Source organism: Procambarus clarkii, chromosome 72 (assembly GCF_040958095.1).
Source record: "Procambarus clarkii isolate CNS0578487 chromosome 72, FALCON_Pclarkii_2.0, whole genome shotgun sequence".
NCBI classification, from domain to species: domain Eukaryota; kingdom Metazoa; phylum Arthropoda; class Malacostraca; order Decapoda; family Cambaridae; genus Procambarus; species Procambarus clarkii.
Window position 1 is genome coordinate 13,968,318 of NC_091221.1, and position 26,913 is coordinate 13,995,230.

The 26,913-nt window shown below is 39.8% G+C and overlaps 2 protein-coding genes across 2 annotated transcripts; both read left to right on the top strand.

The window, feature by feature from the left end:
• Positions 1 to 1,816: 1,816 nt before the first annotated feature.
• On the top strand, positions 1,817 to 2,411 carry LOC123773552 (general transcription factor IIF subunit 2-like). Its single transcript, XM_045767343.2, has 2 exons — positions 1,817 to 2,035; positions 2,088 to 2,411. Exons 1-2 carry the CDS (start codon positions 1,817 to 1,819, stop codon positions 2,409 to 2,411), a joined length of 543 nt encoding a protein of 180 aa, XP_045623299.2.
• Positions 2,412 to 2,768: 357 nt separating this feature from the next.
• On the top strand, positions 2,769 to 24,015 carry LOC123773551 (general transcription factor IIF subunit 2-like). The gene is made up of 2 exons (XM_045767342.2): positions 2,769 to 2,936; positions 23,749 to 24,015. Exons 1-2 carry the CDS (start codon positions 2,769 to 2,771, stop codon positions 24,013 to 24,015), a joined length of 435 nt encoding a protein of 144 aa, XP_045623298.2.
• The last annotated feature ends 2,898 nt before the right edge of the window (positions 24,016 to 26,913 follow it).

The following is a 26,913-nucleotide window of genomic DNA, read 5'->3' on the forward strand; positions in this document are numbered from 1 at the left end:
CAAGTTCCATCATCCAGCAACATCAGTCACCTGAGATAGCTGCTACATAACCCCCCGGTGGCCACAACGGGTTAGGACAGCTACATTTATCAGTAAGATAATTATTTCTTCTGATCCAATCCCAGTACGGCAGGCTTTGGTGGTTGGACTAGGCCAAAACAATGAAAACTCTTGGGTTGCAAGAGCAGGAAAAGTCCTAAACAGACTACATTTAAAAAACATGATTCTTGATAGAGAGGGTGATCATCCACACCCAAATTACACTCCTTCCGCGCCGTGGGAAGAGCCTACTTTCCAAATAGTAATAGAAAGTCTCCCAATGAAAAAGGCTGCCTATGATCCGACAATCCTAAGGCGCATAATAGAAGAGCAAATGTATAGCGTAGCAGGAGCCACCCACATCTTCACAGACGGATCGGTGGACACAGAAAATGAGAGTGCTGGCGCTGCTCTTTGCACGACCAGCGTTCAGGCATATTGGAGACTGGGAGGACTAGTATCATCAACCCAAACTGAGCTGTTCGCCATACAACAGGCATTCGCATATGTGATTGCACAAAACACTCAAAATGCAATCATACACACAGACTCAAAAGCTGCACTTCAAATACTAGGACAAAAACAGTGGAAAGATAATGTGGAAATAATTACCACCATTTTGTATCAAGGAGCAGTCGCTAAAGGCAAAGGCCTCAACATAACTTTAAACTGGATCCCATCCCATATTGGAATCCCATTAAATGAAAAAGCTGATGAAATTGCTAAATTGGCAACTCGTCATCCAGTGATACATAAAACAATTCAACCCAGCCTAGAGAACATAAAAAACATCATCACCAAAAAACTCTCACATCTCAACAAAGCCTACCTACACCAGAGAATAGCTGAAGGTTCGCCATCTGCAACATGGTATCTTCAGGCAACCAAATTAGAAAGGTTAAATATCCCAAAAGGAATCCACAGGGAAATAGCAGTTAGGCTATATAGACTACGTCTAGGTTAAAGATGCAACTGGGAGATTGGTGAACCCCGACAGAGAGAGTGCATCTTCTGCCAAACTGTCACAGAAAAAAGCCATTACTTCACTATCTTCTGGAATGTGAAGCAACCAGTGACCTTAGAAGAGCTTTAAGAGTTCCTGAATCATGCAGTGGCCACCCTGAAGCCATCAACACAGCCACTCTCCTGGTCAACAAAGGTGTCCAGCAGCTGGACACCCTCATAAAGACTGTGAAGCAGTATCCTCCCCCACGATAACAGCTTGATGGTTAAATGCAACCTCAGAACACTGGGAAAAAAACAAATTGTACCACTTACGGGCTATTCATGCCCGTGCCACCTCTTGGGTGGCTTAATCTTTATCAATCAATCTATCTCACCATCTGGTCACCACTTGGTCCGGGAGACATCTCCCGTCACGCAGGGTGCAGTCGCGCCTCCACAGATCGCCAGTATCAGCTCTTGATACGGGTAATGGCTCAAAAGGGCCACCACTTACGGGCTATTCATGCCCGTGCCACCTTTTGGGTGGCTTAATCTTCATCAATCAATCACAACGGGTTAGCTCATTACTCATTTAGCTCACAGACTACAAGGTTGGTCACAAGCAGTACCACCACTGCAGTCACTCTCTCCATCACCTGTGTTCCCTTACCAACACCACTCCCAACCACCAATCACCAGGTGTATTCAACAACAACCACCACATCGACAAACTTCACCAGCCCTCTTCCAGATATTTTCTGAAACACTAGCACGTGTCGGAAAGACGTTTTATAAAGTGGTCAAGTAACTATATATTCTCGTGTTTTCCATCATGAGCCAACAGTCTAAGATGGACTTGGATATTACGAATTGCAGCCGTGGGCTGTGGCTGGTCAAGGTACCTAAATATTTGGGGGACAAATGGGCAGACTGTGCTGGTCATGACGTTGGAAAGCTTAAGATTACCAAGGTGCCTGGTAAACCTCCGACAATAACCTTTAAATCTAGTGAACATACCTTGAAGGACGGGAAAATTCCTCGAGAGCACAAGGTAATTTCTCATAGTTTAAAAGAAATGACACTCGGAGTTCTTTCTGAACCAGATCTCGGCAGCAGCAGCTCCGATGCTGCAGTTTCCGAGACACCAATTGTCCTTTGAGGGACAAGTCATCCACAAACTAGAATGTCAGCCTGTAGTGGACGACTACTATATCAATCAGAAAAGGGAAGCTGTGAAGAAAGCTGCCCAGTCTCTTCATACAGTAAAGCTTATTGACAGACCCCACAACGGCTATAAGCCTATTTCACACCATAAACATAATGTTCATTTAGAGCAGAAGAAGAAGGCAGGAGGCAAGACGATTCGTGATGATAAAGATAAGGTCATGGAGTTGTTGTTTGCTGCATTTGAAAAGATCCAATATTAAGGATCTCCACAAGATTACCCGACAATCAATCACATATCTAAAGGAGATCCTGTAACTATAATGTTAAGAATCCTCACAAGAATATGTGGGAACTCAAGCCCGAGTACCGTCATTACAAGCTTGCCGAAAAGGCTGTGGAAAATTCAGTGTATGATTAGGTTCATACTAAACTTTGTTTCACAGTACAAAGGTAAAGAAAACGTGAAAGATCCAGGCAAATATTAGCCTCATACTCCAAGTCTGAGGTTATGATCTACCTTGCGGTGCTTGTGCCTCTATCCGCTGCCCTTTACTGCAAGCCACGGCCGCTGCTCTGTCCCGTCTTCCAGACTGTGCAGTATCAGGACGAGTGGCAGAATGTACACAGAGATCGTGGTGTTTCCCATCAACCAGATCCTCCTCAACACCGTGTTCCAAGTCAGTGATGTTCCCGTGACCTCCGTCACAGTCCAGACGGTGACGGCACCAGCCCTGCAGCTGGTAATGATTGAGGTGAAGGTGGTGGAGGTGACTAAGCCCCTGATGGTGATGAACGTCGACACTGTCACCACCATAGAAGCAGCATCGCCTTTAACTTACTTTTAGGACACCTTGAATATATCACAGATTCAATGTATCAATATCACGTGTTCATTGTATAGATATCATAAAAATAAATACTTATACAGAACTTCTTCTTGCTTAACCTATTTTAGATCAATGTTTTGACTAAGAATATAAGAAAAATGGAAAATCGCTGCTTACAGTGATCTGTTGACGAAATAAGGCAAATAGGACACTGGGATTTATTTATCAAAGCATTAGTAATAAAACACCTTGTGTTATTCTTCAGTTATATCCTGCTCTGGTTAGGCCCCATGTACATCATGCAGTTTAGTTTCGATTGCCGTGTAATATGTTGGGAATCCTGACACCCAAATTATTAACCCCTGTCACCACAACATAAATTGGTTGTGACCAGAAACTAATTTTACTAACCATTAATTTCAAGTAGGTGAATGTCAGAAGTTTTCTAGAAATCCATAACCGCGCAATTGCGTCAGTTACCACGTGCGATGACTGCTTTTTTTTAACAAATTATTTAACAGTTGTGATTATGAGTTTCAAACGGCGAGGGAAGGGGAATAAAAAGCAAAAATGGTTTCAAACCTCAATACAGGTAAAGAAATAAATAAAAATTATCAATAAACATAATGCATAGTGTAGCTATGCACCTCTAAATTAATTAAGTGCGTCATTTTGTGTTTAAATCCATGGAAAATAGTGGTTTTAAATCCGCGGAGTTGACGCGCACATTAATATCCAACCATAAGACTAAGCACTCACGTAAATTTATCCATTAATTGTGTGGATTATTTTCGTGTTAGGGTCAATAACATATTAATAAATACTCATCATATACCAGAGTTGAAGAGATTACCCCATACTAATTATATACACATCACTCAAAATAAGAGCCTTTTATATAAAACCAAACAAAATACATAGCACTATTCCATTACTCCTCATTATTATGGTATATAAATTTATTGCCAAACCTTAACTGTAGTTAGGACAATTTTAGGCAGGAGCCCAACTAAATGTTGCTCAATCTAGCCTAATCTATTGATTTGTGCTAAGCCACTAAGGATAGGAATCTCATTTAGTTAACACTGTACTAAGGAATGTACACTAGCCAACATTTAATATATTGTGCAGACCCAAAACAGGGTGGGAATTATTAATTACATGAATTGTGTTCAACATATTTACTCTTAAGTTATTTATATTGTGTTTAACCTACAATGTGCCACTGATGCATCCAAATGTGAAAATGAAGCAGTATTGGGCAAATTTGACAAAAATCGGTGGGAAAATAGACACGGAAAATGAGTCACTATCCCATCAGGACGAACTAAATAGGGTTTTGAAATTGTAAAAATAGATGCAGTTTAATGGTGACATATGTATGGTTTTAAGGCAAGGAAATGATGATAGAGTTCCATGATACAAGCTAGATGGTGTTGAGATTGCGAAAAGGATCTGGAAGTTAAGATCGGTAAGAAAATAAAATTCATAAATGAATGCATAAATGCTCGTAATAAGGCAAATAGGACACTGGGATTTATTAATCGAAGCGTTAGTAACAAGACACCTGGTGTTGCTCTTCAGCTATATCTTGCGCTGGTTAGGCCCCATTAAGATTATGCGGTTTAGTTTTAGTCGCCGTACTATTGAATCGAGTCTCATGGTATTGGGGGTGCTATATTAAGCTGGATTAGGGCATGGCTATACCAAAGGAAACAGAGAGTTAGTATAAATGGAATCAAGTCAGAGTGGGAAAATGTTGTAAGTGGAGTGCCTCAAGGCTCTGTCCTGGGACCTCTGTTGTTTATAATATATATAAATGATTTAGATTCAGGTTTGAGTAGCAACATTTGCAAATTTGCCGATGATACGAAAATCGGTAGGGAAATTAATTCGGAGGAGGACTCACTATCACTTCAAGTTGATCTAGATAGGGTTTTGAAATGGTCAAAGGATTGGCAGATGCAGTTTAATGCTGATAAATGTAAAGTTCTGAGGTTAGGTAATGATGATAGAGTTACAAGATACGAGCTAGATGGTGTTGTGATTGCGAAGTCGGATTGCGAAAGGGATCTGGGAGTTATGATTAGTAAGAATTTAAAACAAAAGGATCAATGCATAAATGTTCGTAATAAGGCAAATCGGACACTTGGATTTATTAATCGCAGCGTTAGTAACAAGACACCTGGTGTGGTTCTCAAGCTATATCTTGCTCTAGTTAGGCCCCATTTAGATTATGCAGTTCAGTTTTGGTCGCCATATTATAGAATGGATATAAATTCACTTGAACGTGTCCAGCGTAGGATGACTAAGTTAATTCCCCAAATTAGAAATCTTTCATATGAAGAAAGATTAACAAAGCTTAAGTTGCATTCACTGGAAAGGCGAAGAGTTAGGGGTGACATGATAGAGGTTTACAAGTGGATGAATGGACATAACCGGGGGGATATTAATAGGGTATTAAAAGTATCAACACAGGACAGAACACGAAACAATGGGTATAAATTGGATAAGTTTAGATTTAGGAAAGACTTGGGTAAATACTGGTTCAGTAACAGGGTTGTTGATTTGTGGAACCAATTGCCGCGTAACATTGTGGAGGTGGGGTCCCTCGATTGTTTCAAGCACGGGTTGGACAAGTATATGAGTGGGATTGGGTGGTTATAGAATAGGAGCTGCCTCGTATGGGCCAACAGGCCTTCTGCAGTTACCTTTGTTTTTATGTTCTTATGTTCTTATATATTCACTTAAATGTGCCCAACTCATGATGACAAAGTTAATTCCCAAAATTAGAAAACTGTTTTATGAAGAGAGATTAACAAAGTCTAAATTGTATTCTATGGAAAGGGGAAGAGGTAGTGTGTGATAGAGGTGTACAAGTGGATGAAGGATCATAACATAGGTGGGTATTAAAAGTATTAAGACAAGACAGAACACGAAACAATGGGTATAAATTGGATAAGTTTAGATTTAGGAAAGATCTGGGTAAATACTGGTTCGGTAGGAGGGTTGTTGATTTATGAAAACCAATTACCACATAACGTGGTACATAAGAACAAAGGCAACTGCAGAAGGCCTGTTGGCCCATACGAGGCAGCTCCTATTTATAACCACCCTATCCCACTCATATACATGTCCAACCCATGCTTGAAACAATCGAGGGACCCCACCTCCACAATGTTACACGGCAATTAGTTCCACAAATCAACAACCCTGTTACTGAACCAGTATTTACCCAAGTCTTTCCTAAATCTAAACTTATCCAATTTATACCCATTGTTTCGTGTTCTGTCTTGTGTTGATCATTTTAATACCCTATTAATATCCTCTTTGTTATGTCCATTCACCCACTTGTAAACCTCTATCATGTCACCCCTAACTCTTCGCCTTTCCAGTGAATGCAACTTAAGCTTTGTTAATCATTCTTCATATGAAAGATTTCTAACTTGGGGATCGATAATTTGGGTAGAGGTGGGGGTCCCTTGACTTGTATGTGAGTGGGATTAACAAAGCTTAATTTGCATTCACTGGAAAGGCGAAGAGTTAGGGGTGACATGATAGAGGTTTACAAGTGGATGAATGGACATAAAAGGGAGGATATTTATAGGGTATTAAAAATATCAACACAAGACAGAACACGATATAAATTGAATAAGTTTCGATTTAGGACAGACTTGGGTAAATACTGGTTCAGTAACAGGGTTGTTGATTTGTGGAACCAATTGCCGCGTAACGTGGTGGATGTGGGGTCCCTCGATTGTTTCAAGCGCGGGTTGGACAAGTATATGAGTGGGATTGGGTGGTTATAGATAGGAGCTGCCTCGTATGGGCTAATAGGCCTTCTGCAGTTACCTTTGTTCTTATGTTATAAATATGAGCTGTCTCATATGGGCCAATTGACCTTCTACAGCTACCTTTATTCTTTTGTTTTATGATCCCTTTGTTTTGTGAGTACCTTGAGGGACCTGCGCTTCCTTCGTTGTCTTACTTTAAAAGTATCAACACATGGCAGAACATGAAACAATGGGTATAAATTGGATAAGTCTATATTTAGGAAAGACCTGGATAAATGTTGACCAGACCACATGCTAGAAGGTGACGGGACGACGACGTTTCGGTCCGTTCTGGACCATTCTCAAGTCGATTGTGAGTCGTCGTCCCTTCACCTTCTAGTGTGTGGTCTGGTCAACATTCTTCAGCAACGTTATTGTGACTCATCGTCTGCGACCTGGGTAAATATTGGTTCGGTAACAAGGTTGTTGATATGTGGAAACAATTATTACGTAACATAATAGAAGTATGATTGTTTCAATCATAGGTAAGATTTGATGTTGTTTCCCTTGCTAAATTCAACATATCCATCATCACTAACAACCGCATGTTGGCACTATCCATTGACACTATCAATCGTATGTGGATTTGTGGAACCAATTACGACATAACGAGGTGGAGATTGTGGTCTCTATATTGTTTCAAACGTGGGTTGGACATGTATATGAGTGCAATTGGGTGGTTATATATATAGGAGCTGACTCATATGGGCCAATAGGCCTTCTGCAGTTACCTTTATTCTTATGTTCTTAGACATATATGAATGAGATTAGGTGGTTACAAATAGCAGCTTTCTTGTGTGGGCCAGTAGGCCTTCTACAGTTACGTTTATTCTTGTTTTCCTACGTTTAGATTTAGGAAATATCTGAGAAAATAGTTGTTTGGTAACATGGTTGTTGATTTGTGGAACCAATTACCGCATATCTTGATAGAAGTAGGATCCCTTGATTGTTTCAAGCATGCGTTGGACTTATATATGAATGGGATTGGGAAGACAGAAATAGGTGCTGCCTCGTATGGGCCAATAGGCCTTCTGCAGTTACCTTCATTCTTGTTCCTAATACCCTATTAATATCCCGTTTGATGTGTCCATCCATCCACTTGCACACCTCTACTAAGTCACTCCGAATTCTTGGCCTTTCTAGAGAATGCAAATTAGTACTACTTAGTCAATCTTTCTTCATATGACAAGTTTCTAATATGCAGGATTAACTTTGTTATTCTCGTATGGGCCAATAGGCCTTCTGCAGTTACCTTCATTCTTATGTTCCTAATACCCTATTAACATCCCGTTTGATGTGTCCGTTCATTCACTTGTACACCTCTACTATGTCACTCCGAATTCTTTGCCGTTCTAGAGAATGCAAATTAGTACTACTTAGTCAATCTTTCTTCATATGACAAGTTTCTAATTTGCAGGATTAACTTTGTTATCCTACGCTGGGAGTGTTCTAGTGAATTTATATCAGAAAACGTAAATTTTAACTTGTTAAAAATATTTTGATTCATATTCATAAACAGTCTACTCAGACACATGTATAAACATACATGCCTCGTATTGTCAGTTTAACTTTATTCTAATGTTTTTAGCAATTTGAATATTTATCGGCATCGAGAAATAACCAAATAAACAAGTTCCATCATCCAGCAACATCAGTCACCTGAGATAGCTGCTACATAACCCCCCGGTGGCCACAACGGGTGACAGTCTTCAGTCGCTGAGTGTAGCAGTACACAGTTACAGTCACTCCCTCAGTTACTCTTTTAGTACAGTGTAGCCATGTCTCCCCAGGATATGACTTTCCTAACCATCCTTCTTGAATTATTAACGTCAGAATGACACAGTGATATAGTAGCAAGAGCAAGGAAAATTGCTGAAGACGACCCACCCCTAAACGAAGCACCGTGGCAACTTGTAGGCAACGGAAAGGCTAACAAACGAAGAAGAACCGAAGAAACGTCCAAAGAAACCAAACTAGAAGCCAACCAGAACTCAAGAGCAGCACCCAAACCAATGCCAAGGACCATATTCAAAACTAAAAAACCAGTGGATGGTCCCACTTATGATTTCATTGCCGCACTTGAAAAGAATAATCCAGGAACAGATCTTAGAGCCAAGCCCGACATTAGAGGTAGATATAACATATCCACAGCTAATCCGGATATAATCACAAACCTCAGGAACACAGAACACCTAGTGGAACTAAAACCAGAAGAAAATATCACCAAAATGATAGTTCACAATTTCCCGGTCGAAGTTCATGCAAACAGACTCCTAGAATGCCCAAATGTCACAACGGCGGAAAGATGCAAGCACAACAATATCGAAACAAGACAGGTTCTTGTAACAATAAAAGGACCTCGCATCAACACTCTGAGTGTTGGCATCTATGGTCAATTCAGGCTGAGACTGTACAACCCAGAACCCATGAGCTGTTACAGATGCCAGCGCTTCGGCCACCACAAAGATGGCTGCAGAGGCCCGGAACGATGTGGTGTATGTAGCGAGCTCCATAATACCGACATATGCAAGAATCTGCACAAAGAAGGCAGACAAACGAAAGCAAAATGCCCGAACTGCGGGGATACACATCACGCCTGGAACAAACGATGTCCAGAAAGGGTAAAAAGAATACTAGCTTTCGGATCAACCCAGCAACCCAAAGTAACTACTTCGAGACCCCAATCGACCAGACCCTCGGTAAAAAGCCAGTGGTACACCCCTCGGCAAGTCCGAATAAATGAAGATCAGCAACAGTCTGGTGCGCCGGGTCCATCTGGTCTGGGCAAGGACGGGGCCTCCAACAACTGGAGGGGGCAGGGGGGCGCTGCTCCACTGGGAGACAGCAACAGAATGGATCGGGGCGGAAGGGCGAACATGCCTGCCGTTGCCTCCGGGACCTCCCAGGCAGAAATGATGATCCCTGCATCATTGGGTGCCTCAGTGGCTGGATGTAGCAGGGGCGCTTCGGCCCAACCTGGAGTCTCCTCACCCGCCAAGAAGGAAGTCTCCACTCTAGCCAAGAAGACACAAACGGTCGGGAAAACCAGTACTATAAAAACCATGGACTCAATGATTCCACTGTAAACGGAAAAATGGACAATCTCAAAATTATACAATGGAATATTCAAGGATTCAAAAGCAAAGCACTCAGAGCAGTGCTTCTCAAGGATAGCATTGATATTGTTCTACTCCAAGAAACACTCACCAGGACTGGCAGATTTATCAATATTCCAGAATATCAAGGATTCCACTGCCCTATGGCACAAGGTGGCACCAGAGGCATTTCAATTCTAGTAAGAAATCATATCAATGCCACGGCAATCACAGACCTGCCCAACTGTGGCGAGAACGTCGAAATTATGGGAGTTAAGCTCACTATGAGGAACTCAACGCTGTCCATTTTCAATGTATACAAGAGCCAGAGAGAACATGACATGTGTGGGACATTTGAGGCTTGAATCTAATTATTTAAATATTAATGTAGTAAATTAAATTACGAAGGACCACCCGCTTTTATAGTAAAGAGGGAAACTGAGAATTTATGATCATTAGATAATTTCTAGATGAACCAGTAACTATGGATAAAATACTAGAGAATATGATCATAGAAATAATTAATGGGCTGTATAATTAAATGAATCAAACCCTCAAACACCTACATTGGGGGGTTATTACTGGAACTCAGTACGTCCAGGAACTAGTGTGGTTCGTTCACTAATCCAAGATATAATAATCTAATCCTATGAATTATTGGGAAACCAATGTCATTACCATTAATGGGAACATAGATTATGAGTATAATAATGATAATCACAATAAAAACATGTCAATCCAAAAAAGAGTTCTGCATGTAAATAATTCCAGATAATTAATAAAGGAATACAAAGGAATCTTAGCTTAATGACGATTCCTTTGTGTAAGTCACGATGCTTCCTCTGACTCTCCTGGGCTCGGCTGGATGACGTGTGGGATGGATTAACATGGGAGAGGACAGCTGGGAGAATTCTTCTCACGTGCTGCAAAACAAATATTTACAGTAGTAACTAATTAAACTACTGAATTTCTATGTTCGAGAAATTAATGTTAATAGGAGATAAGGGGTAATAACCTGTGGTTTGGTGTTGGTATACGTCGTCACGACAAAATCACCCAGCTACAATTCTACACCCTATACGATGCATCAAATAAGGATAAGATACTTAGCTAATATGGGCACTGTAAGTTTTAAGATTGCCGAAATTCGCGTCCCAGGCTCTGGTTTCACCTATCCTGGATAATGGCGCGCTTCACTGGATGGTCACGTGTAGTCAAAGAACCAGATTAAAAAGGTTCCTTATTTTACACTGACGCCAGTCGAGGATATTATCTGCAAGGCCTTTCACGCCTCACAGTGGCGACTTTCTTCTGGAGGATGGATAGTGTTTACCCTGATGACTGGGTAATGGTGTCTCCTCGTGAGCACGACGCGAACAGGTCCGCTCGAGAGCTTCTCAACACGTGTACTGGCTTGCTCTCCTTCCCCGCTCCGCGTCTCGCGTTCATTAGACAAGTTATTATCATGAATATTAGTATTTCTCGCAGTTATGCTTGAAATGTTCGAGACAGGACGGGTTTATCATTTAGAAGAGTGAAATATTATTATTTGCCAGTTTAGTGATAGTAAACATATAATGGAGAGGAATTAATGTCTCTCCATGGCATTCACTTGTGACGTTAATTTTTATTACTAGATAACTGCTATGACTCACCCTGTTAGCACTGTTAGTCACCCTGTTAGTGCTAACGCTCTATTCGGCTTTTAGTTGGAGTTCAATTTATCTGTAATTAATTATCACACAGAACGCCTTGGTTATAGAGAATCGAATTCAATTCTCAGATACATTGGATATAATGTGTTTATTGTAATGCAATCTGACGCAATACTGGCGTCGGGTGACGTGAGAATTCTAGCCTATTGCACAGATGAAATTATTAGTACATGTGAATTCTACGTTGCGTTAATTTTACTTACTACAATGATTAGTAGAATTAGTAATAATTAATGAGAATACAACAGTGTTGTATTCGGTGTTGGAAATTTCCAACATAACACCGGGGGGAGGATTCTAGGGTCGTAGTGTACTGTGGAGTACTGACCTATCCCGAAGTTGATATTAATATTAGTATATTAGTAGGTTAATATGTTAGTATGTTAGTACACACATAACGAACGTCCCGTATTTATCAAGGACTTACAAGAAACTTGAGTCTTGCTATTTACGTGTCAAATGGAACATGTTACTTATAGCCTACACAATAATTAAAGAATTGCTCTTAGTTGAGAACTATAATAGGCTTGTAGTTTCCCTTAGTGGAAACATGTATTAAATATTGAAACATTAAATGATTAAGTTATCGGTAATCAGGAACCTTCTAAAGCTCACAATAAACTCAACAACTAGGGTCGCAGTGACATGTAATGGTGTATTACGTAGCTGCTGAATCGTAGGCAAACTCAGAATAAGTTCCTAAGAACTGATAACACTATTGTATGATTATACAGTAAAGTATTATTAGTCACTTAAGATCAAGGAGACTATGACACTACAGTAAGGTCACTGTCTAGGGTCGCTGTGACTTGTAACTATTGGGTTACTAGACAATAACATCACGCAGTAACATGATCACCCCAAATTCAAATGAGGAAATTGAATTTAATGTGCACTGCCGTGCAGTAGTCATTTTGACTGATGGTACAACTAATTCGCTAACTAGCTAAAATAATAGAAAGGTAGAGAACTGAAAAGTTTATTCATTGAAATCAAGGAAAATTCTGAGTCGACAGTGAGATTAGTTGCCTAGTCATTCTGACTTATGAACTAATTAAATGGCAGCTCATAGGCTTGACACTGTAAACTGGTTAATACGAAATCACCTTTACATGAAATTGAGTTTATTAAATCAGTCTCTATAAGTATAGTCAACTGTAATTAATGGTGAGTACAGATTAGGCTAGTACTCAGTTGACACTAACTAAAGTCCCTAAACCTACCTAAATAAATGGTTTGAATTTCTAACCTACCTAAGTAAGGGACTAAGCTAATTGTGAGCAAAAATGTACTCGAATTAACATTGTGAGCAGTATTGAGCTCATTAACAGGTCGAGCTATATTGAACTCGTGAACATGGTGAGCTACAGTGAGCTCGTTAGCAGTGCTAACAGGGTGAGTTACAGTGAACTCGTCAACAGTGTTGACAGGGTGAGCTACAGTGAGCTCGTTAGCAGTGCTAACAGGGTGAGTTACAGTGAACTCGTCAACAGTGTTGACAGGGTGAGCTGCAGTGAGCTCGTTAGCAGTGCTAACAGGGTGAGTTACAGTGAACTCGTCAACAGTGTTGACAGGGTGAGCTGCAGTGAGCTCGAATTAACAAGGTGGAGTTTTGCATCATTCAATTATCATGGCGAGCAGTGCTCGTGGCATGGGGAACATTAAAGTGTTCGATTGTCATGGCGAGCAATATTAAGCTCGTACGCATGGGGAACAAGCACTCATATTATTACGTTAATTCTAAGGTGAGCTAGATTAAGCTCATGAAGCATGTTAATTAACAATGCTGATGTTTAACGATAATGCATTAAACATATTAGTTCTCTGTAAATTCGCTTACTTATTAGTAAGTTTGCAAGTTTGTTCGTGCTGCGCTCCTACACTAAATAAGCAGAAATGAAAGAAAAACAACTCAAACAAATTAATGCAAGTATTTATCACTAACTCTTAGTGCAGAAAACATGGTATTAAGAAGGTTTTCTTGGCAAACCTTTAAGCGCAAGTATAGTGGACCAGTGGTCCTAGTGAATTTATTACTAAATTCAGGAAATGCCAGTGGCATTGAGTGCTAGATTCTCTAGCCTAACATTATTAATTACCTAGGAAGACTGAGTGTGGTCAATTACTACTTGTCAAGAATAATTCTAGGTCTGCAGTGAATTCAATAGTTTGGTCGCTGTGACTTGTACTTGTTTGAGTACGGACCATTGGTTTTCACTGAGAGCTATGAAACATCTCGGCGAGTATCAATTGCACTACATTCAATCTGAGTTTATTACTCAGCTGTGTTTCTCCTTTTAGCTTGCTGCTGGAGAATTGATTTACTGCTGACTAATTTATTATTATTGGCAGGTTTAGGCTTGTTCACATTCAGAACTTTACCAGTAAGTAAGTAGCCACCTGCAGATTGGAGCATATTCATTCCCAATCGTTTAACATGTCCAGTTATGAACTGGTAATAGTAGTCGGCTCCTACTAGTACATCTACATTGTTAAGGCGGTCAGACGTTAACTTGTTGTCAGCCAAATTAATTTCACGTTCCTGCTGTCGGAAAATCCGACACCATTTAATATATCATACAGATAATAGCTGTATTACCAACAAGTTACCCATAGAAAACGTAACTTGTAGTGGAATTACCATCTAAAGAAAACGGGATATCATCACCACATACTATTATAATTCACCAGCTATTCTGCTGGGAATTGTTCTTAAATACATTAGTCTTTGGACTTTACCATCATAAAAACATCTTATATAAATTAACTTAATTATCAATATTAAAGTAGAGTAAATGTGACCCTTCTATCACTTTCTGAAATCTGGACAAAGTAGGCCAGGCGTCAGAGTGGGGAAGGAGGGCAGCCATTGTTGTTTATATAGAGACCAGAGGCTCACACGGGAGCAAATTCGGCTCCTGTTAATTTTACTTGGACGTAGTGTTATGGATACCAAAGGTGTACCATCTGTCAACACGCTGTCAACAAATCAAGTTAAGTGTTCTTTCCGAAACCCATTATCTATCATTAGTGGCCATTAATGTCATTATATAGGGTGACCCGGTTAGAACGCGAAATCGCCTCAAACTAAAGGTAATTAAGCCAGGTCTTCATGTTCCATGTACTGTTTTCTCTGATATACTTGTCATATATAGGATTCTGGCTTCACAGCTAGCGCACTTTTGACAGGTCAAGACGAGGATGCAAGATTTGTGCACCAGTTACTGGGTGATATGGAAGCTACCTCAAAGAGGATAATTTGGTGTCTACACCCTAGTTATACCTGGTGGACTAACCTGCTGTACTATAAGATAAGGAACCTTTTCAATGTATGTAGTTACTGTAGTTTGATTGGCTGCATATATATTAATTTAATAACCCCCCCTAATGTGTAGAGGATCGATTTGTGAGATTATAAGATTATTGCAGAAATACAGTCCACTTATCATTATACAAATCGCTATCGAAGTATATAAATTAACGTAAATATAAATTCATATAAATTAAATAAATATAAATCTCACAGGTCGGTTCCCACACCTGCAGGAAGTGGGCTGTGTACCCCAGACCCTTAATATTTAAGTCTAAAGGTATTTGTTCCACAACAATGGCTTGGACAGCCTTGGCATGACTACCTAGTCGTACAAGCGGTTGAACTACTGAGTATTCATGGGTTCCTCGATTTATCATGAACCCTGACAAGTTTAATTTTACCTGTCCTATTGGTTGTAAATTAAGTGCCTCTGCTGCTCTTTGAGTAATGAAAGTTCTCTGGGAACCTTGGTCAAATAGTCCACGTATGGTGATCTTGGTTCCTCTGTTCTTCACTTGAAGTTGGGCAGTAAGCAAGGCAGCATCCACTTGAGATGCTTGTGAAGTTACGCTGTACACATCTCGCACCTTGCAGCACTGTACTGGTGTAGATTCTCTACGTCCTATTCTAGGATTGACATAATTTGTCTTAACTAATTTGCACAGTGCAGCATGATACTTGCCCCTTCTACACCTATTGCAGGTGTTCAGTGGGGTTTCACAGCTGTTAACATTATGTGGTTTGAGACACCTAGTACATTTGTGTAACTGTTTGAGTCGTCTGACTCTTGTGTCTCTATTAGGATAATTAGTACATTTGTACAGAGAATGTTTTTGATTGCAAAACAAGCACATTCCCCATCCTACAGCTCGTTTAGAGGTTACCGGTTTAGGTAAAACAGTACTTGCAGGTTGTGATGGTTTTGCTGTTTGCATTTGCTTGTTATTTATTCTCTTGTGAGTACTTGGTGTACTCTGGGGAACCATTAATAGGCTCTTGGGAGTGCTCTTTGGACTATTAAGTCTCTTAGGAGCACCTGTGGAATCATTGGGGGTGCTCTTTGGACTATTAGGTCTCTTAGGAGCACCTGTGGAGCTCTTAGGCCTCACTGATGAATCAGTATTCGACTGATTGTTGTTACATTGATTATTAGCACCTTTGTTACCTAGTGACAGTGTCACTTTAGGAGTTTCAGGTAAGGAAACTGATGTAGGTACAGTTTTGGTGCATTCAGATTTAGCATTAATTGCTTGGTCTGCTGTATGATTGCTCATATTACGCAAACCTGTAAATATATCCTGCATTGACAGGGTATTACCATTCTGGCATACATATAATTTATTAAGTGTGTCACCAGACAATTTTCTCTGGATAATAATTTTAGTCATCCACTCAGTAGTTGGGTGATCCACCTCTTTACTGAAAGAATTTATCAGTGACTCAAGCTGAAAACTAAAGGCTTGTTAAGAGTCAACTGATTGCTCTGGTGAAGATAAATTTAATAATTGGTGCACAAGGTTTATAATAGTCTTCTCATTGTTAGCACTTACTTTAGAAGGCTGTTGTGAGCAATTGTGACCATTACTTGTGTTGCTTAAGGCTTCTTGCTTAGCCTCAGCTTTGATTACAGCTTCGACTGCTGCTGCAGCATTAGCTTTATCATTTTCTGGTTCAGATTCACTGATTATTGCAGCTTCACTTGTTTCTCTGGGTTCTGGTGATAAGCTAGTTAATTCAGTAGCCTTATGTATTGAACTTATAGAATCCAGGGAACATTGAGAAGAGTGGTCTGAAATTTGATCAGATTCTGTGAGCAAATCATCACATGAAGCTGTATTAGATGAGAGGTTAGAAAATGAAGGTTGAACTTCAGTTGTGGATCTTGTGTAGTGATCAGTATTGATTAGAGGATTCTCCTCGTCTTGAGGTAGTTCAGGTATTTCATCTGAACTGAGTGTTGACTCAGGTGTAGGTCTATTAATGATCTGATCTACCCACTCGGGAATATCTTGTCTCGCAAGCACCTCCTTATATTGGTCTAACCTGGTTTGAACGTAATGTTCATAGTTATCAAGTTCAGATTCTGTTAGACGTAAGTGGTCTGAGACAGTATGACCGACTTGGAGTAAATTCCTGTGGGACTCGATTACAGTCTTTACATGATCATATTTTTGGATGGCGTTCCTTATGAAACTTGCTAGTCTGTAGACGTCACCTGGGTCAGTTTCTACACAGAGATGACATTTCATAAGCAGTTTTTCTAGGGGACGTTGAAGAGCTGTCAAGAATCTTGCATTCCTTTCTAAAGGATTCATTCTTGCGGTAAATGGAGCCTGATAGGGCTTATGTAGCTAGTGGTATAGCTATGTTGTCTGCTCCTTAATGTAGAGCAGGTATAAGTATTGACAGCCTGGTATTTCTTGAGGCTGGTTGTAATTTACCTCATTTAGAGGTTAGCTACCTACCTAATAATAAGCAACTAAGATTTGAGTGGTACCTTGGTCTCACTACAGGTGTTCCTCAGCTTAGCTCTTCTAAATCAGCCTCGGATGGGTAGTGGACTTACAGTAACACTCAAAGACATACATAGAAATATGCAATAAAATAATTACACAATAAATGGTTAATCCCACCCTTGATAGGGTCAGCACAAAATGAATAATATATGTCACTAACTAGCTCAAGCCTAGTCGTGAGAATTTCTACTTAAGAAACTACAACTATATTTAGTCTGTGCTTGTGCCAAATTCAACACAATCACAGCCTAAATTGCTACCTAATAAAGGTTGGCAAAGATTATATTATGGTGCAGTAATGTGCAAATAATTGTGCTGTGTTTTTGGGTTTTTGTATTTTATATAATATACACTTGTGTAATTATGTGTATAAGAAATTAAATGAACACAAAGGAATTAATTGTGTTTGGCAAGTATTCTACTGCCGTAAATGTTACCTAACTCCTAAATGTACTCCTAATTGTGGAATAAAATATTATCAGGGTTAGTAATAATTAACTAGTATGAGATCAGTAATTTATATTAGTATACTGGATCCCTAAATGTTAATGATCCACTGACTTGAGTGAATCAGTAATTATAACATGGATTCAGGCTATAATGGACAGTCTGCTGACAGCCATATATTGAAACATTGGTATAGCCTAAATGGTTAACACATAATTGGTGTTATTGATAATATAAGGTTATGAGCTGTTGCTCTTGGTGACCTAAAGATTCTACTTCAGTATGAAGTGTAGACCTAAATGTTGTGGGTAATTGGCTATGACCCACTAAAGCTACCTTATACATGAGGTGAAAGTAGCAATATGTTAGTGTGATCTAGACTAACTGATGTGTTACACTGTTAGTTGACACAATTAATTAAATAGTTAGTCTAGCTTCTATCACACAAGGATTAGTTATTAATGATTAATATTTTAATTATAAATTTAATGCCTATCCGGTTCGATAAGGACCATAATGTGGGACATTTGGGGCTTGAATCTAATTATTTAAATATTAATGTAGTAAATTAAATTACGAAGGACCACCCGCTTTTATAGTAAAAAGGGAAACTGAGAATTTATGATCATTAGATAATTCCTAGATGAACCAGTAACTATGGATAAAATACTAGAGAATATGATCATAGAAATAATTAATGGGCTGTATAATTAAATGAATCAAACCCTCAAACACCTACATTGGGGGGTTATTACTGGAACTCAGTACGTCCAGGAACTAGTGTGGTTCGTTCACTAATCCAAGATATAATAATCTAATCCTATGAATTATTGGGAAACCAATGTCATTACCATTAATGGGAACATAGATTATGAGTATAATAATGATAATCACAATAAAAACATGTCAATCCAAAAAAGAATTCTTCATGTAAATAATTCCAGATAATTAATAAAGGAATACAAAGGAATCTTAGCTTAATGACGATTCCTTTGTGTAAGTCACGATGCTTCCTCTGACTCTCCTGGGCTCGGCTGGATGACGAGTGGAATGGATTAACATGGGAGAGGACAGCTGGGAGAATTCTTCTCACGTGCTGCAAAACAAATATTTACAGTAGTAACTAATTAAACTACTGAATTTCTATGTTCGAGAAATTAATGTTAATAGGAGATAAGGGGTAATAACCTGTGGTTTGGTGTTGGTATACGTCGTCACGACAAATCACCCAGCTACAATTCTACACCCTATACGATGCATCAAATAAGGATAAGATACTTAGCTAATATGAGCACTGTGTAAGTTTTAAGATTGCCGAAATTTGCGTCCCAGGCTCTGGTTTCACCTATCCTGGATAATGGCGCACTTCACTGGACGGTCACGTGTAGTCAAAGAACCAGATTAAAAAGGTTCCTTATATTACACTGATGCCAGTCGAAGATATTATCTGCAAGGCCTTTCACGCCTCACAGTGGCGACTTTCTTCTGGAGGATGGATAGCGTTTACCCTGATGACTGGGTAATGGCGTCTCCTCGTGAGCACGACGCGAACAGGTCCGCTCGAGAGCTTCTCAACACATGTACTGGCTTGCTCTCCTTCCCCGCTCCACGTCTCGCATTCATTAGACAAGTTATTATCATGAATATTAGTATTTCTCGCAGTTATGCTTGAAATGTTCGAGACAGGACGGGTTTATCATTTAGAAGAGTGAAATATTATTATTTGCCAGTTTAGTGATAGTAAACATATAAGGGAGAGGAATTAATGTCTCTCTATGGCATTCACTTGTGACGTTAATTTTTATTACTAGATAACTGCTATGACTCTAACGCTCTATTCGGCTTTTAGTTGGAGGTCAATTTATCTGTAATTAATTATCACACAGAACGCCTTGGTTATAGAGAATCGAATTCAATTCTCAGATACATTGGATATAATGTGTTTATTGTAATGAAATCTGACGCAATACAGGCGTCGGGTGACGTGAGAATTCTAGCCTATTGCACAGATAAAATTATTAGTACATGTGAATTCTACGTTGCGTTAATTTTACTTACTACAATGATTAGTAGAATTAGTAATAATTAATGAGAATACAACAGTGTTGTATTCGGTGTTGGAAATTTCCAACAACATGGATCTCTCAACAATCTTTGAAATAGCAGTCACTACACCTACTATCATCTCTGGTGACTTCAACGCTCATAGTGAATTACTTCTTAATTCACCAAGAACCGACGCCAACGGAAGACATATTGAACATCTTTTGGATGAAGTGCCAGAAATCAGTCTGCTTAATTCGACGGAACCAACCCACACTGGTGGGGGAAAGTTGGATCTCACGTTTGTTTCCACCAGTATTTATGAGTTGTGTCATTGGTCAGTGGATCATGTTCTGACTAGTGACCACTTTGCTACAAAAACAGTTATTAATATAGCACTACCTCCTAGACCTCCAGCTCCCAAGCCCGGATGGGACTTTATCAAAGCAGATTGGACGAAGTTTCAAGAATCTCTCGAAACTTGGCACCAAAACTACGCTCCTCCTGACAACACCGAAGAAATGGAAAAAGATTTAGTAAATGCAATACATAGAGCAGCAAATCACGCCATCCCCAAGAGGAAAACAATTACCCAACTACACAAGGACCATTGGTATTACTCACTCATCAATTACTGTGATAGGATCAAAGAGCTACATAACAGACTAAATCGGTCACCAAAGAATTTCAGAAGAGATAGAACCGGAGCTAATCTAGGACTTCTTAGAGCTGTCCGAGATCATTTGCACGAAGAAACAGCAAAAATCAGAGAAGAAAAATGGCTCGAGTGGTGTGCCAAGCTAAATCAGCATACGTCCTTGGGCGACATCTGGAGGCAGATCAACAAGGCCAAAGGAAAATCGTCTCCTGCTCATCCGCACCATGTTCATCCAGAGCAAGAAGCAGAAAGGCTAGCAAATCTATTTGCTTCAAGAGCCAGTTCCACTCAACTTCCTCAAACAACTCTGACTCATCAACAAACACTTCAAGCAGCAAGATGGAAAAAAATAGATGATGCTTTAGCCTTACCTGACGAACTAGACCAACCTTTCAATCTAAAAGAACTCAGAAGTGCTACAAAGAAAACTAAAAATACAGCTCCAGGCGAGGACAAAATCACTTACAACATGCTAGCCAAGCTAGGAGACAAGGGTGAAGAAGCCTTCTTGAATCTCATCAACAGAGTATGGGTGACAAGAACCCGACCACTCTCTTGGAACAGTGCAATTATAGTTCCCATTCCAAAACCAAAAGACCCAGGAAATCCAAGACCCATCTCATTAACAAGCTGTCTGCCCAAAACTGCAGAAAGAATGGCCCTTAATCGAATTGAATGGAAAGCCAATACACTACACCAAAATATGTCTGCTTACAGAAAAGGTGTTGGAACTACAGAATGCCTTACCTCCCTCCTGGATAAAATCAATGACAGCCCTCAGTGATAACCAATGGGAGAAACTGGAAGTGTTTCAAAATTATGCTCTGAGAACAATGCTGGGAGCACCTATATGGACGCGTAGGGAGAACCTTAGAATGGAAACAAATTTACCACCATTAGAAAACAGGATGAAACAAAGGATAGCCACCATAATAGAAAAACTTACTGGAACAACCGCCACGCTGTCAATCAAAGACAGCATACAGAGATCCTTTCAGAAAAACCTACAGTATAGAACAAACTCATGGATGGATAATGTGGTCAAGATTTTAGAGAAAATGTACATGAAACGGACCATTAAAAACAAAGGGAAAGATAGACCATATCAACACTTTCGACAGCCTCCTCCATGGGAAGAATCGAATCTAAAGATAATCATTGAAAGATTACCAGTTAAAAAATCAGCATGTGACCCGCAGAGGCTCAAGGAAGTAATAGAGCAACAAATGGAAGCTATCTCTAGACCCACAACGACTCACGTCTTCACAGACGGATCAGTTGATCAAGAAAAAGGTTCTGCTGGGGCAGCAGTTTACACTACCAACCATGAAGCTTACTGGAGCATGAATAGTGGGTGCTCAACATTGCAAACAGAATTATATGCCCTGAAGGAGGCAATAAACTATACAATTGAGAATAATTTACATGATGTCATCATTCATACAGACTCTAAATCTTCGCTCCAGGCATTGTTATCCAGTCAGCACAGAGATAAAATACAACTCCTCACAGAAATTCAACATATAGGAAAAGATGCCCATAATCGAGGGCTGTCAATCACCCTAAATTGGATACCAAGTCACATTGGCATATATGGTAATGAAAAGGCAGACTCACTAGCAAAAAACTGCCACTGCTCTACCTGTTGTACAGGTTCAAATACCTCCAAGTTTCTCACAGATAAACGAGCAAATCAAGAAGAAAATATTCTCAACTATCAAAAGTCGCCACAGAGCCAAAGTAGCGGAAGGAAGATCCACTGTGATATGGTGTGAACAAGCCACTGGTTACTCCTCTTTCAAGCCAGGCAAAAAGATATCCAGAGACATTGCAGTAGCCAGACACAGACTCAGACTTGGGTACAAGTGCTGCTGGGAGGTAATGAAGCCAATAGTTAAAGAGTGTCACATCTGTGAAACTGAGGCGGAGGCGCCGCTATTGCACTACTTACTGGAATGTGAAGCTACTGAACCCCTGCGCATCAAACTCAACATTAATCCAACGACAGCAGCTGCATTAGATGCACATTCCACCGCGACTACAATGATTAGAAAAGCTGTTGAGGAATGGGACTCATTAGTGAGCATTCTGCATCTACATCCGCCACCAAGATAATGTTAATAAAACAAGATTAAAACCAGTGCAATAAAACAGAAGCGACAAATAAGCAGGGAAAAAGGAGAAGTCCTCTCCTCCATTTTAAACTTAAACCTAAAATATCACAGGGAAAAGGTTATCATGTATAACCAAACTCAATTACGGGCTCACCATAGCCCGTGCTACATGGACACTCCGTCCTGAATAGCTAAATCTTTAACAACAACAACAACATCCAGCAACAGCCGTCACCTGAGGTAGCTGCTACATAACCCGGTGGCCATAACGGGTTAGTTCATTACTCATTAAGCTCACAGACTACAAGGTTGGTCACAAGCAGTACCACCACTGCAGTCACTCTCTCCATCACCTGTGTTCCCTTACCAACACCACTCCCAACCACCAATCACCAGGTGTATTCAACAACAACCCCCACATCGACAAACTTCACCAGCCCTATTCCAGATATTTTCTGAAACACTAGCACGTGTCGGAAAGACGTTTTATAAAGTGGTCAAGTAACTATATATTCTCGTGTTTTCCATCATGAGCCAACAGTCTAAGATGGACTTGGATATTACGAATTGCAGCCGTGGGCTGTGGCTGGTCAAGGTACCTAAATATTTGGGGGACAAATGGGCAGACTGTGCTGGCCATGACGTTGGAAAGCTTAAGATTACCAAGGTGCCTGGTAAACCTCCGACAATAACCTTTAAATCTAGTGAACACACCTTGAAGGACGGGAAAATTCCTCGGGAGCACAAGGTAATTTCTCATAGTTTAAAAGAAATGACACTCGCAGTTCTTTCTGAACCAGATCTCGGCAGCAGCAGCTCGGATGCTGCAGTTTCCGAGACACAGCAATTGTCCTTTGAGGGACAAGTCATCCACAAACTAGAATGTCAGCCTGTAGTGGACGACTACTATATCAATCAGAAAAGGGAAGCTGTGAAGAAAGCTGCCCAGTCTCTTCATACAGTAAAGCTTATTGACAGACCCCTCAACGGCCATAAGCCTATTTCACACCATAAACATAATGTTTATTTAGAGCAGAAGAAGAAGGCAGAAGGCAAGACGATTCGTGATGATAAAGATAAGGTCATGGAGTTGTTGTTTGCTGCATTTGAAAAGCATCAGTATTACAATATTAAGGATCTCCACAAGATTACCCGACAGCCAATCACTTATCTAAAGGACATCCTGAAAGACCTATGTAACTATAATGTTAAGTATCCTCACAAGAATATGTGGGAACTCAAGCCCGAGTACCGTCATTACAAGCTTGCCGAAAAGGCTGTGGAAAATTCAGTGTATGATTAGGGTCATACTAAACTTTGTTTCACAGTACAAAGGTAAAGAAAACGTGAAAGATCCAGGCAAATATAAGCCTCATACTCCAAGTCTGAGGTTGTGATCTACCTTGCGGTGCTTGTGCCTCTATCCGCTGCCCTTTAATGCAAGCCACGGCCGCTGCTCTGTCCCGTCTTCCAGACTGTGCAGTATCAGGACGAGTGGCAGAATGTACACAGAGATCGTGGTGTTTTCCATCAACCAGATCCTCCTCAACACCGTGTTCCAAGTCAGTGATGTTCCCGTGACCTCCGCCACAGTCCAGACGGTGACGGCACCAGCCCTGCAGCTGGTAATGAGGTGAAGGTGGTGGAGGTGACTAAGCCCCTGATGGTGATGAACGTCGACACTGTCACCACCATAGAAGCAGCACCGCCTTTAACTTACTTTTAGGACACCTTGAATATATCACAGATTCAATGTATCAATATCACGTGTTCATTGTATAGATATCATAAAAATAAATGCTTATACAGAACTTCTTCTTGCTTAACCTATTTTAGATCAAAGTTTTGACTAAGAATATAAGAAAACAGGAAAATCGCTGCTTACAGTGATCTGTTGACGAAATAAGGCAAATAGGACACTGGGATTTATTTATCGAAGCATTAGTAATAAAACACCTTGTGTTATTCTTCAGTTATATCCTGCTCTGATTAGGCCCCATGTACATCATGCAGTTTAGTTTCGATTGCCGTGTTATATGTTGGGAATCCTGACACCCAAATTATTAACCCCTGTCACCACAACATAAATTGGTTGTGACCAGAAACTAATTTTACTAACCATTAATTTCAAGTAGGTGAATGTCAGAAGTTTTCTAGAAATCCATAACCGCGCAATTGCGTCAGTTACCACGTGCGATGACTGCTTTTTTTTAACAAATTATTTAACAGTTGTGATTATGAGTTTCAAACGGCGAGGGAAGGGGAATAAAAAGCAAAAATGGTTTCAAACCTCAATACAGGTAAGGAAATAAATAAAAATTATCAATAAATATAATGCATAGTGTAGCTATGCACCTCTAAATTAATTAAGTGCGTCATTTTGTGTTTAAATCCACGGAAAATAGTGGTTTTAAATCCGCGGAGTTGACGCGCACATTAATATCCAACCATAAGACTAAGCACTCACGTAAATTTATCCAATAATTGTGTGGATTATTTTCGTTAGGGTCAGTAACATATTAATAAATACTCATCAAATACCAGAGATGAAGAGATTACCCCATACTAATTATATATACATCACTCAAAATAAGAGTCTTTTATATAAAACCAAACAAAATACATAGCACTATTCCATTACTCCTCATTATTATGGTATATAAATTTATTGCCAAACCTTAACTGTAGTTAGGACAATTTTAGGCAGGAGCCCAACTAAATGTTGCTCAATCTAGCCTAATCTATTGATTTGTGCTAAGCCACTAAGGATAGGAATCTCATTTAGTTAGCACTGTACTAAGGAATGTGCACTAGCCAACATTTAATATATTGTGCAGACCCAAAACAGGGTGGGAATTATTAATTACATGAATTGTGTTCAACATATTTACTCTTAAGTTATTTATATTGTGTTTAACCTACAATGTGCCACTGCTGCATCCAAATGTGAAAATGAAGCAGTATTGGGCAAATTTGACAAAAATCGGTGGGAAAATAGACACGGAAAATGAGTCACTATCCAATCAGGACGATCTAAATAGGGTTTTGAAATTGTAAAAAGATTGGCAGATGCAGTTTAATGGTGACATATGTATGATTTTGAGGCAAGGAAATGATGATCCATGATACAAGCTAGATGGTGTTGAGATTGCGAAAAGGATCTGGAAGTTATGATCGGTAAGAAAATAAAATTCATAAATGAATGCAGAAATGCTCGTAATAAGGCAAATAGGACACTGGGATTTATTAAATAGGACATTATTTATGTCCTATTTATTAAATAGGGCAAATAGGACACTGTCTTGTCCATACACCAGGTGTCTGGACAAGACACCTGGTGTTGCTCTTCACCTATATCTTGCCCCATTAAGATTATGCGGTTTAGCTTTAGTCGCCGTACTATTGAATCGATATATATTCACTTAAATGTGCCCAACGCATGATGACAAAGTTAATTCCCAAAATTAGAAAACTGTCTTATGAAGAGAGATTAACAAAGTCTAAATTGCATTCTATGGAAAGGGGAAGAGGTAGTGTGTGATAGAGGTGTACAAGTGGATGAATGATCATAACATAGGTGGGTATTAAAAGTATTAACACAAGACAGAACACGAAACAATGGGTATAAATTGGATAAGTTTAGATTTAGGAAAGATCTGGGTAAATACTGGTTCGGTAGGAGGGTTGTTGATTTATGAAAACCAATTACCACATAACGTGGTACATAAGAACAAAGGCAACTGCAGAAGGCCTGTTGGCCCATAGGAGGCAGCTCCTATTTATAACCACCCTATCCCACTCATATACATGTCCAACCAATGCTTGAAACAACCGAGGGACCCCCCTCCACAATGTTACGCGGCAATTGGTTCCACAAATCAACAACCCTGTTACTGAACCAGTATTTACCCAAGTCTTTCCTAAATCTAAACTTATCCAATTTATACCCATTGTTTCGTGTTCTGTCTTGTGTTGATACTTACATAAGAACATAAGAACAAAGGTAACTGCAGAAGGCCTATTGGCCCATACGAGGCAGCTCCTATTCTATAACCACCCAATCCCACTCATATACTTGTCCAACCCGTGCTTGAAACAATCGAGGGACCCCACCTCCACAATGTTACGCGGCAATTGGTTCCACAAATCAACAACCCTGTTACTGAACCAGTATTTACCCAAGTCTTTCCTAAATCTAAAC